Below are 12897 nucleotides of genomic sequence, written 5' to 3'. Positions count from 1 at the left end.
TTATAACCTCATCTTCCTCTAGTTCTCATCAACAAGTCCCCAGAGATAACTCCAGATTCTCTTTGATAACTGATAGTCCCAAGCACCACTATCAAGCCTACCAAGCATCAGAAAGAGATCTGGACTATGTATATTTAACTTCTAAGCCTTTAGAAGCTTAAAGGCAGGGAAGAGAGGAAAACCTGGCTCTGTGGCTGTTCCTTTTTTCTTTAATCTTCTTTCCAATTACAGGTAATAGACAAGTATTGTGTTTTCCATGTGTGTTCCCACATCTCTACATGTAATATAACTTAATATTTATGATATTAAAAAACACAAGGAGGTAGCAGTAGTATATTGGAAAGAACACTAGATCTGGAGTCAGAGGACCTGCATTTCAAATCCTCCCATTTATAGGTTAGTGCTTATATGACTAAGCAAATAATTTGCTTCCCTGAGCCTCAGTTCCTTCATAAGTAAAAATAAAAGGTTTGGACTATATGGGCTCTGATATCCTTTCTAGTTCTTTATCTATGGCTCTCTTATCCTATGTATATCCTACATATAAATATATATACATATATATTTAAAATCATGTATTTAATATATATTTAATATGTACAACTATTCCAGTGATTCCAGTGAACAGGCACTGGAAACATTTAGGGAGTAATGGGGTAGTGGAATCAAAACTTGACAGGGGTCATCAACCAAATTTAGTTCAGTTGAGGGTGACAGTAAGTTGTTACTATCTGAGGACAGATGAATTGAGAACTGAATTAGTGATGCCTTTAAGTTGAAAGTGCCAATGGCTACATTTTCCTATAACTGTACTCACCCTCCCTGCTTGGTAGAATATATAGTTGGAAGAATCGATTCTCTCTTTTCTTCAGATATGACATGCTTAGAAACAAGCTGGGAGTGCATTCATAGAATGGAAGAGTTTTGTTTTGTTTTTTTTTCCTTCCAGAGTTCCCTGATAAGTCCTTTGAAGAGTTATCCCAGGAATCTAGGATCCAAATCTGTTAGTCCTGCAGCTTCTAAACACCCCAATATCCAATTAAGATTTAAAAAACAAAAAAATCCCCAACTGTTTATCTTTCACAATGGAGTAAATATTTTAGTCCTATGGACTCTAGGCAAACGGACTTATTGAATACCAAAATTTTGAAGTTGGAAGGAACCTTTTTCGTTTTTGAATCTGTAGCTCTAGCCTAGCACAACGTCTGGAACAAAGTAGGCACTTAAAATGCTTGTTGATTGTATGATTGATTTTATAGATCTTTTTGTCCAACTCTTAGAGAAAAATGAAGTTCAGGAGATCATACAGCTAATTAGTGACAGAGAAGCTGATCTGACCTAGCATATTCCAAATAACACAGTGGCATGGGTGGTATTTGGGTTTTTACAATAAACACTGCTATGTTCGAATGCAAGTTTAGTTTTTTGCCCTTACAATTGATATTATTTCTAACACATATATGCATATATGTTTATAAATTTTATATAAATATATATAAGCAGTAATTAAAGTTTATTTTGAATAGTCATAATTTTATTTAAAAAATTAAAAACCTTTTCAGGGCCAAGCTGCTAACCTAGTTAAATTTATTTAATAAAATGATCCAATATTTCAACAGTATTTTAACATTAAAATTCAGTATATTTTGGTAAAATATTAATAGTTTAGAATTCATATAACTTGGCAATTCTTTTCCTCATGAAAGGGTAGACCTCAGAGTTGACATTAACAAAACTTCCTTTTAATTTATAATAGTAAACATAAACCAGCCTGATAGATTTGTAAATTTTTTCTTTAAAAGAGGAAACAGAGGAATTTCCATTGTACTTCAAAATTAAAATGAAAACCTCAAACATTTTAGAAGATTAACATCAGTTTCAGGCAGAAGAGCTATGGTGCTGAGTGTAGGAAATATTTTGTTAGGGTGGTGCTTATAAAATGCCCAGGGGTCCTGTCATTGATCAATTTTTCCCTGCAGTTTTCTCTCCCATACTGTATTGGCTGGACAGCAGTAGGCTCTGATTTTCCTGTTGCCTTGTGAGTGACCCCCCTACAGGAAGATAACGGAGAAGCCAAGAGGGAGGAGCAGTTAAGCTACACATGTCTGGCTGCTCTTATCAACTTATCATATAAGGAAAGGAAAGTGATTGATTCAGATACCGACACTGTAGAATTTGCTCCAAAGAGAAACAGAAGAAGCACCAAATAAAGCAAAGCCAGAACACACAGTTGGAGAAGGGTTGTTCTTCCTGCTGGCATCTAACCCTTTACTGGACGACTAGGAAGAAAGCAGCATTTTGTTTTGTTTTGCTTTTAAATCGAGTTTGGTACTAGAAAAGGGGAGTGGGGGCAGGAACCCATTGACTGGCAAGAGTGTACTTCACACATGACAGCAGAGTACAGCATTTCAGAGGACAAATGAATGATCTGGACTCTTAAAGTACACTGAAGTTTGCTAAGTTGGCTGCATTCTCCCTGAAAGAAAGTATGTGGCTGATTGTTTTCTTTACTTTGAGCTATGATCTTGTCTTGGCGTCAGCCTACAACAACTTTCGGAAAAGCCTGGACACCATAGGGAAGAAGCAGTATCAGGTTCAGCACGGATCATGCAGTTACACCTTCCTACTGCCTGAGATGGACAACTGCCGCTCCACTTCTAGCTCATTCGTGTCTAATGCAGTGCAGAGGGATGCCCCGCTGGACTACGATGATTCTGTGCAGAGGCTGCAAGTACTTGAAAACATCATGGAAAATAACACCCAGTGGCTCATGAAGGTAGGAAATTGCCATTTATGTGGGTGCATGAAAAACTGGGGTTCTGTTGTTTTCACTTTTGTTTTAATTAACAAAGCCAGCTTCACCAAAAAGAGAAATGATTAACTCTTTGAACTTCCACTTATTTTCCCATATCTCAGTGCACAGACTTGCATGAGGAGACGAGAATTAAAAACAAGCAAATTTACCTCTCAGGAGGAGAGTCAGTATTAAATAAGTGTGTGTTGGGGGGATGGGGTGCGCACAAGGGTAGGGGTAAGTATATTTCTCTGCAAAACAACTAGGCTGTTTTGTTTGTACAAGTAATTTAAACTTAGTAACACCAATTACTGACATAACTGGCTGCAGGCATGTGAGGGAAGTGGTAAGCAGCACAACAGCGCCAGGACAAGGAAAAAACGTGCTAATCATGCTAATTACTGATAAATAGCGGATGGTGGCAATGTTACCTTCTGGAGTAAGTGCTTTACCAATTTCCTGAATTTATTTACTGAAACCAATTATAGCTTTTTGTAAACGAGAGGAAATCGGCTTAAATAGACCTTATGTTTTTCAGAAACTCAGAGTTTTGGTCTATGGGTCAGTCATTTGTAAACCATTTATGCTAAGTTTTTGCCAAATGTTCTTTCTGAAAGGATTCATTCTTGCCATTTCTCTTAAAACCCAGAAAAATGGTTTCAAAATCTATTCACATGTGACTGATGTTAGAATTAGCAAAGATGAATTTGCCATGTCAAGACCTGCTGTCTTTTACTCAATCTTCTTTTATTATTCTCACTATTCCACTGTACCACAAATTTTGCAAGAAATATATAATTAATGATGTATTCTGAAAGCTAAGTTATTCAAGATGCAACTATTCCTTCATGCAAATTCCATCTTTCACAAATAAAAAAACAAAAGCTCTAGAGTATCCTTTTGTCAGGAAAAAGAAAAAATGATTAGTATAACTAATTAAATAATAATTATGCATGTCTGGTGTAAATCATTAAAGCCAAAATGTATATAGAGAGAACATTTATAATAATATTAATAACTGAGGTTAACTGTCAGCTCTCTTGCAAAATATTGCTCAGGAAAACATCACAAAGTTATTTTCTTCATCTAGAGAAGAAATCTTTAATTTCATTTTCAGTTGTTTGTAGCAGCATATCACATCTTAATATCAAAATAGACCTCTGCATAGCTTTTATTCCACTGCTGAGAATTCACTTAAAATAAGGGAAACCACAAAATCAACACTGAAGGTAGGAGCCCTCTATATTCTATATATTCTCTATATGAATAAATCCTCAGTTAAATTAGTTCTCAGTTCAAACATAGTTTAATTAATTAAAAACATTTAAGAAATTGTAGCAATAAAACCTAACTCAAACTTAAAAAAAAAAACCTCTCACACAATAATGTTAATATCTATGAAAAGACCCACATTTGCCCTGATGCTCTGGTTAAGGTTTATTCTGTCTTATCTTTAAAACTGTTTACCCTTCATGTATGTGCAAACAGCTCAGCTAAATTTGGGAAGTATTCTGCAATACAAGCTCACATATTTGAAAGAAACTAAATATCTACCTGACAGTAACTTCCTATTTCCTTCTTTCCATTGTTATGTTCACACTTAATAATCTACTCATTTTAACTGTGACACGGTTAAAGGCCAGTGTTAACAGAACTTCAGTGAGGGATGAAAGAAATAGAGTAGTAAACACTCCCATCTATCCAGCTAGTAAGTCATTTCCTAAATAGTCAGGGGACATAAAAAAATGTTCTTCCAAATACAAAATAGTTAAATTGCATTTGCTATAATTAAACTCACTCTCAGGTAAACTCTAAATCTATTAATTTTTTCTCAGTCAAATTACCCTCTTTTCTACAAGTCTGAGACTGTTTAAGAGAAGGAAAAAGTTAAGCAACTCTTTTTCAGTTCTGTTCTGGTTGCTTAACCTCGAACCTATTCTAAATTTCTAAAGTCTGAGTTTATGGGGCTACCAAACAAAATACTCCTTTCCTCACGAGCATAAATATCAAATATTTGAACAGCACTACAATAGCGTTTCAAAATACAGCCTTTAGACATCCAGCTAAAATATCACCTAGAATGACTTAATGTTGACCTTTCATCTGCTTAACACCTGTTCTGATTGACCCTATCTCATAGTCCTAGAAGGTGCACCTGAAAAACTCACTGGCATGGTTATTTACACCTGGTTGGCAAATAGAAGGAACAGAACAAATAAAAATCCAGGCAGCATGTGAGTATGTGGAGCCTTTCCTAGCTGTGTGTTCTTTCTCTAGCTTCTTGTGCCTGTGATAACTGAAACTACTTTGCTTTTTAAAAAGGGGGAAAATGGAATGGAGTGACAGATGAGCCCCATGATCATGTGGTCCATAAAAAACTGAAATTTCTTTTGACAGGTTTTTATAGCTAGGAGAAAAATGTTCCTTACACTTACTTCCTTTTCTTTTAGCAAGCCACCCCTTCCACAAACTCTGCCTCAGTCCTCAAAATTAAAAAGTTCTAAAAAATTGTCAGGAAAACTAACCAGGACCTGTATCTGGCTAATTTTTCCAAGAATATCATTTCAAGCTCCTAAGTTAAGTTGTTAGCATCTGTTAATGAACTCAGTTCAAGGAAACTCTTTTGCATATTCCAAAACAATCCTAAGCTATCTCCTTAATATATCAACCAAAGGAAATGTCATACTTCTGAATGAGCACTGAGGTATGTGCTGAGGTATATGAATGGAGAGACATGGGGAAGCAGGCTATATCTGCTTAGTGGACAACAATGTAAGAGAAGGTAATTTCACTTAGTGCACAAAGTATCATTAGGAAATTTGTTAAAATTTTAAGAAAAGATAGTGATAGTCTTTCTTGCTGATCCTGTTACTCTTTAAACAACTCCCTAGTGTCTTTTAAAACACTATACAAAAGCACTTTTCTAAAACCTGACAGAGAATCTGGTAATAGAGATTGTGTTAATAAACATTATGTTGATACTTGTATTTTCTTTCATTGGGAATGAGAGGGAATGTGAAACAATCACAAAATGTGGAAGAGCTAATCACTTAAGACTGAAGGATGATTCTCATGCAACAAAAATTTATCTGGATAACTACCTTTTCAAATAGATTTTTTTTGAAGAAAAACCTAATAATGTCAAATTAGCCAAAATCTTATTTTTTCATTGTATATTTATTTCATTGTATATTTATTGTATATATATTTATTTTCTATCCTCCTAAAAGAGAATGTGGATTATATAAAGTCATTTTGACAAAACAGCTCTTCCTTGATATAGTAATGGACACTCATAGTATATTAACATATACTATACATAGTTTTTATTTACTACAAAGCAATTTGCCACCAACTGCCATTCTCTGACCAGTAGCTATGCAATTTTTCAGAAACTTCAACAATTCAGAAGCAAAACATTGGTTTTAAAAGACAAGAATTGGATTGAGGGAGCTGAGAAATGAATCTTTTCCCCTTGTTTTGTAGAAAACTCTGGCCCAGATATGAACTTTATTTTTCAACAAATATAGCTGGAAACCAATTCTTAGCTATATATCCATAAAAACAAAACTTGGTTCTCTTTCAGATACTACTAGCCAAGCTATGTTGGTCTGCTTGGTTTAGGTTTCTGTTGCTGGCTTTGGTTAATACCTAGTGGTTCATAAAAATTGAAAACTACCATGATACACAGAGCCAACAACTCATTGCTATACACATGAAAAGATACTTCTCTATGGGACTCCACAGGTTATATTCTCTGAAGCATGAAATTAATAATACTCCATATTCAAAAGAAGTTTTGTGCATTCACATAAACCAATTAAAATCACTACAGAGTAGGGAAGCCTTTAAATTATAGGCATATCACTTTTTTCCAGCTAAGAACAATATTATTAAAGTTTAGCCATAATTTTTAGTTATGAAAAATCCCAATTTTAATTTCCCATAGGAGCAAGTAATATGTCTTTTTAATTTGTTATTTTATGGTGCTTTTCACATAGAATACTTACTTAGTTGGGCTGCCAAATACCTCATATTTGTGTGTATTTGGGATTATGTGATTAAACAGTGTTTCTTTGCTTTGAGCTGCTTCTTTTTACTGTAAAGATAATTGCCATGGACCAGGTAGGAAATAGGCACATGGTGCATAATTCATATGACATCCTTTTACATTTAGGAAAAACATTGCATATTGCTTTTTAAAAAATACTAAATATCAATTCCAAGGCAGAAGAGCAGAAAGGGTTAGGCAATTGGGGTTATGTGAGTTCCTAGAGTCAGACAGCTAGGAAGGACCCAAGACCAGATTTGAATTCAGGGCCTCCTGTCTCTAGCCTTGGCTCTCTCTCCACTGACCACCTAGCTGCCCTTCCAAATAATCTTGACCCTGAAATCTGTTGTCCACAATAATGAATATGCTGTTTTCCAAGAGTTTGTTTTTAATTTGACTCACAGGACATAGAGTATTGTTTTTTTCCCAGAGAAGATATTACAACAGTAGATTCTTAGGGAGCCCCACAAAGCCTAGTTAATTTGTAACATGGATGAAAAGATGACATTAAAAATAAAAAATTCTACTGTTTCAATAATAATTAAAGTAAATAGGTGGAGAAAACACTGCTTCTATTTGGAAGACCTGGGTTCAAATGCCATTCCTAGTGTTTACTCTCTGAATGATCTGGGACAAGTTACCTTACCTCCTGATCTATAAAATTAAGAGATTAGAGTAGATGACCTCTGAAGTTCCTTCCTACTCTAAACTCATGACATAATAGGCAAAATCAAATAAGAAATAATATATTCCATTTTCTACTGAAAAGATTTAAAATATAACCTTACTCTATCACTTGCCAATAATCTGGCCTAAATAAAGAGATGCACACCACAAGGAGTCTGGCTACTAAATGATGAATTTTTTGGCCAGGGCAATCCATAAAGCAAAGAAAAATAGGCTTTCTGTCCTGTGCAACTTCCTTGTAATTCTGCAGTACTACCAGTAGAGTTCTAAGAATCATTCATATTTTTAGATTGTTCTACACTTTAGCATGGGTTGGCCAGGTATTACTAGAGTGCCAGACCTAGAGGCAGAAAGACTCATTTCCTGGAGTTCAAATCTGGCTTTGGATACTTCTGCTGTGTGACCCTGAACAAGTCACTTAACCTTACATATTGTCATCTATAAAATGAGCAGGAGAAAGAAATGACAAATCACTCTAGTGGCTTTGCTAAGAAAATCCCACATGGGATCATGAAAAGTCAACCCAACTGAAATGCCTGAATAAAGCAACAAACATTAGCTTATATTAAACACTGGTACTTGAAAGAAAGCCATTTTTATTAGAGGTGGAATGTGCTTTTTGTGGATGTTTCAACTGGGACTTTTGAACAATTTTAGATGCTTTAGAGATTGAAAGCACTGGTTCTTATGCCTAGTTTTATCAAAATTACCCCTTGATGTGAGAATGCCATTTAGTGCTAGTCTTAAGTTTGCTTGATTTCTGATTTGGCTCTTTTTAGGCTGCAAATGGAGTATAGGTAGGGAGTGGTAGATTGATTTCACTGAGGCGATTAGAGAAAAGTTGGATGAGAGAATGAAATGGGTAACAAGACTAAAAGATTGTGTATATATGTGAGAAACAGATTACTTGATACAGAATCAATTAAATCGAGAGAGAAGAAAAAGAAAACAGTATGTACACTGTATTTTGTATACTGTATGCAGAAAAAATCTCCTGTAAAGGAAAATAAAATGGGACCAGAGTTTCCTCCACCCATCCAATGGGTGGCACCACTAGCACAGGACAGCTCCGGTCATAGAGGAGACATGGGTTCCAGGAAAGGGGAGGGAAGAGCTCTGGGGAAGAGTAGGGCATAAACAAACATTTCTATGCAGGAAATGTTCGTAAGTTTGTATTTCAAATGCTATATATTATTTCATGATTATTATAATATAATAAGTTGTCTTTTCCTATCATTTATTAAAAAACCAGCTAGTATTTGGAAGGCGGCTAAGTGTTGCAGTGAACAGAGTTCTGGGTTTGAAATCAGGAAGACTCACTTCATGAGTTCAAATTTGATTTCAGACACTTAAGATGTTTAGCTCTGGGCAAGTCACTGTTTGCCCAGTTCCTCATCTGTAAAATGACACAGAGAAGGAAATAGTGAACCATCTTGTCTCTTTGCCATGAAAACATAAAATGGGATCACAAAGAGTTGGACAAGTCTGAAACAACTGAACAAAAAAGCACTTGGATGACATTTCATGTCTGAATCCTGTTGATCTCACCTATGGTGGTGGTTGTACTATATTTCAGAGGGTCTTTGTTCTTCCTGGTATTGGACCTACAGAGTGACTTTGGCATGAGAAACAACACTATTTTTCTCTCTTAAGACCTGAGGAACTACAATACACACAGATAACATGAGATATTTCCAGGTTATTAATATGCAATATACACATAAAAGATAATTATCACTGGAATTCTATGAATTCCACAACATCTCAATACAGCAGAATTAATTAAGGCATTTAAATAGGTTGCTTGAATGAACATTGTTGAATTTGAGGCTATACATTAGGCAACTTCAGCTCTCCAGGACACAGCTGAGAACCAGGAAGGAAGTGAAAAAGAATTCTAAGCACTATTTTGTATCACATAAAGGATATTGCAGCATCCATCCACCAAAGCTCATTTTCTCATAACTCTAAATTTTCCTTCACACATTGGTTTTTGGTCTTTGTTTCTGGACTAATTTTACATTATTTGCCTTTGTTTAATCTATAGGAGTCTTCTTCATAGATAACATATGATATCCTATCTTCAGTGCTTCTGTTTTTGTATAGACTCTCTATCATGCTAAAAATGTACTCGCCTGTCATCTTCATCTCTCAGAATTTTGAGTTTCCTTCAAAGTTCAGTTCAAAAAAACTTCTTAGAGTAAGTTTTTCTTGACTCCCCAGATTATTAATGCTCTCCTCATTATTTTTTGTTATATTATGTAGAAGACAAAGCTAATGTTTAATATATGTGAGAATGATTCCATATAGGTTGGTTTTAATAAAACAAAAGGTCTGAGGGCTTAACACATTTTTAGTTATCTGGGAAATTCATTGACTCATTCTTTTCAGTGATGCCTAATAAAATTAGTCACTATTAAATAGGAATTTTACAAGTCAAAGTGAACATAAAAGTATTGGGCTTATTATGTTAGATTAGATTTTATGACAGAAATCTCATGGAATGGAAATGGATAAAAATCAATCACAATCTACTGCAGTGCCTAGGTATAACTGAATCAGTTAAAAATACGGTGATATTTATTTACTCGCTTTAGTTGAACTTTGTAAGATGCTATTTTATGCAAACTACACACACAAGTTCAGGCAATTAAAAACATAAAGGCAGAAAAATACATAACTTTTTTTGTTATGTACTAAATCTGCACCATTTTCCTAAGCAGCATAAATTTTCATAGCATTTTGCCCAGTCATGTTCATTCTCACTTTGAGAAGCATTAGCGTGAGCCATCATATAGTTTTGTACTCCAGCATCAAGCTTTATCTGGAGTTCTTGCTTGTAACAAATTCATATACATGTCAAAGCAGTGCTTCCTTTTGTTTCATTAATGCTAAATATATATATTTTTTAAAATGTGTAATAGGTATGTTTATATAAGACAATCTTATTAAAAATGGGGTTTACTATTTTGTGAGATTTCAACTTACAGAAAGGGTCTAGCAGTATACTGGTCACCTAACATGAGGTCTTAATGTGTAAACATTTCATTAATGGTTAGAGTAACAGAAAAAATATATGTCTATGGTTTACAAATATAAGTGAACATAGCTTCTACTATGGAATTTTAATAATTCAAACGTTCATTTGATTTGTAAATGTATTAGAAACCTTCAGAGAGCCAATTTCTCATAATTAGTATTTTGCTTTCCCTAAATATCCAATATTTTCTTCTTTAAATGACTTTAAAGTTTGAAAATTTAACCAAAGCTAAATTAAAGCAATTTAATTGTCCTCTATGTATAACAGGCCAAATGATATCTTTCTACACATTATGCTGAGAGGTTCCAGGAATGGGCAGATTATAATACCATGGTACTTTGCTCTTGTCATCTGAAGTACTATGTTAACTTTTTGGAGTTAGAGTTTGAAAATGACTGATGAGTTCAAGTGTCTAGGGCAACTGGAGGGTGAAGGACTTTGAATCCAAGTCATATGAAAACTGATTGAAGAAAATGGCATTTAGCATGGAGAAGAGAACATTTGGGGAATGTGATAGGAGTTCTCAGTATCTGAAGGGTTGTCATGTGAAGGAAGGATTAGATTTCTTCTGTTTTGCTCCAGACGTTGGAATTAGTTCCGATGTCAGGAAAAACTGTATAACAATCTGAGTTGTTTCAAAATAGAATGAGCTTATTTGAAAGGTGCTAGATTTCACTTCCTTGGATTTTCAAGCAGAGACTTATTGGGTAATAACAGTGAGGATTCCTAGAGCTAGATGGTCACAGAATTATCTTCAAATTCTCAAATTCTGTGATTCATTAAATTCTTTTTAGTTAGAAGAAACAGCAGCATAAGTTTCCCAAGTTATTCTTAAGTTATAATAGAAATAGCACAATGTCTTAAAAAAAGTGGCTCAATAAATATTTGTTGATTGAATAAATGCAATTCAACTCTAAAATCAATTATGAAAATTATACTCCATAGTTAGAGTTTTAAAAAATTCATAGATAATTTACTTTTACCTCTAAAATAAATACATTATGGACACAGTAATTAGGCATTTTTTCCTCTACAATATTTTTATGACTAAAATAATATAACTAGAATTTTGTGATTATCTTTTAAAAAATTAGGAGTGTCTTGTTTGTAATACTGAACATATTACCGTGGAGAAAAGTACATATTGAAAACAAAGTATAGATTCCCACTAAAAACATACCAAATGTTGGTCTGTGTTCTTTTTGACTCCAGTACCACTAGGATGGTGATCAGCTACTTTGAGATAAGACTAAGGAGGGTATGTGGCACAGTCACACCAGGGTAAAGGAAGAACATGGCCTGAGTTTTCTTGTGGAATTTGGGGTCAGAAGAGTCTTAGAGTGAGTCAGAATCAGTCAATATTTAGGAAATGAGAAGTTCAAGTGGGAGTCTGGGAGAAATGACATTCATAGTGTTAACAGATGCATGTCTAAGATCCAAAACAGGATCTAAGAGATAAGCATAAACCCATCATTTAAGTATAGATTCCAACAGTCAAATTCCAAGATAAATAATAAGGGTATGAATTTGACCAAGTTTCTTCATTTACTTAATGCAGACTTCTTTGGGTTTGTACACATTCTTCTAATAAGCCTTATTAAGCCCTATCCTCCAGGTCCTGTCCACTCTGCTCCTGGGGACAATGGATGACTGGTAGTTGGGGAAACAGATGATGACATTGTATTATGTATTAATTCCCTAAGCTGAGTGTATAGAGGTTGAGAGAATCTCACAGTCCAAATCAATATGTTAAGGTTGCAATTCATTTTTTTTTAAATGAAAGTGAGCCAGAAAAGTTTAGAAATATGACAAGTCCCACTGTACTGGAGGCAGGCCTAGCTAGTACCTCTATCTCCTTAATGACCTCAGCAATCTTTACATTAGACTAGATTACTTTAGTAGAGAAACAAACTTTGATGACAGCTATTTCAGCAAAGGCTGAACCAAAGTGTATTTTCCCTACTTCCTCAGTTTTAGAGTATTCTGCAAGGTAAGACCTGAAACATGGAGATACTATCCTTTGAGTATCTTAAAAATGATTTTTTTTCTATTATCATTAGTTTGATTTCTGTTATCACTGATTTAAATTACACATGAACTGCTTCACAATATATTGAAATAGACTTAAACTCGACATTAATATTTTAATCAAGTTAATACCAAAAACATTAAAATGTTTAAGATTGAGTAGAATTTGTTCCATATCGCTAAATAGTGAAATTTTCTATCCTTCCTTCATGAAGATGATGATGAAGTCATTAGTTTGAAGCAATTTGTGCTATCTAGGTTGTGAAAGAATTATGTAAAATTGAATCATGTAATTCA

At 34.4% G+C, this 12897-nt stretch overlaps 2 protein-coding genes across 6 annotated transcripts in view; one reads left to right on the top strand and one right to left on the bottom strand.

Annotated features, from left to right (window-relative positions):
- Positions 1-12897, bottom strand: part of MCPH1 (microcephalin 1) — a 337814-nt gene that overhangs the window by 105456 nt on the left and 219461 nt on the right. The window lies entirely within an intron of this gene.
- ANGPT2 (angiopoietin 2) overlaps positions 1-12897 on the top strand; it is an 80972-nt gene that overhangs the window by 5775 nt on the left and 62300 nt on the right. For both annotated transcript variants that reach the window (XM_007476231.2, XM_016428739.2), the window contains exon 4: positions 1980-2776. In XM_007476231.2, coding sequence (XP_007476293.1) covers positions 2489-2776 — 288 coding nt within the window. In that variant the 5' untranslated portion in view covers positions 1980-2488. The remainder of the gene's footprint in view (positions 1-1979; positions 2777-12897) is intronic.

Source organism: Monodelphis domestica, chromosome 1, assembly GCF_027887165.1.
Source record: "Monodelphis domestica isolate mMonDom1 chromosome 1, mMonDom1.pri, whole genome shotgun sequence".
Taxonomy (NCBI): Eukaryota; Metazoa; Chordata; class Mammalia; order Didelphimorphia; family Didelphidae; genus Monodelphis; species Monodelphis domestica.
The sequence above is the reverse complement of the archived record's forward strand: the minus strand, read 5'-3'. Positions and strand labels throughout refer to the sequence as shown.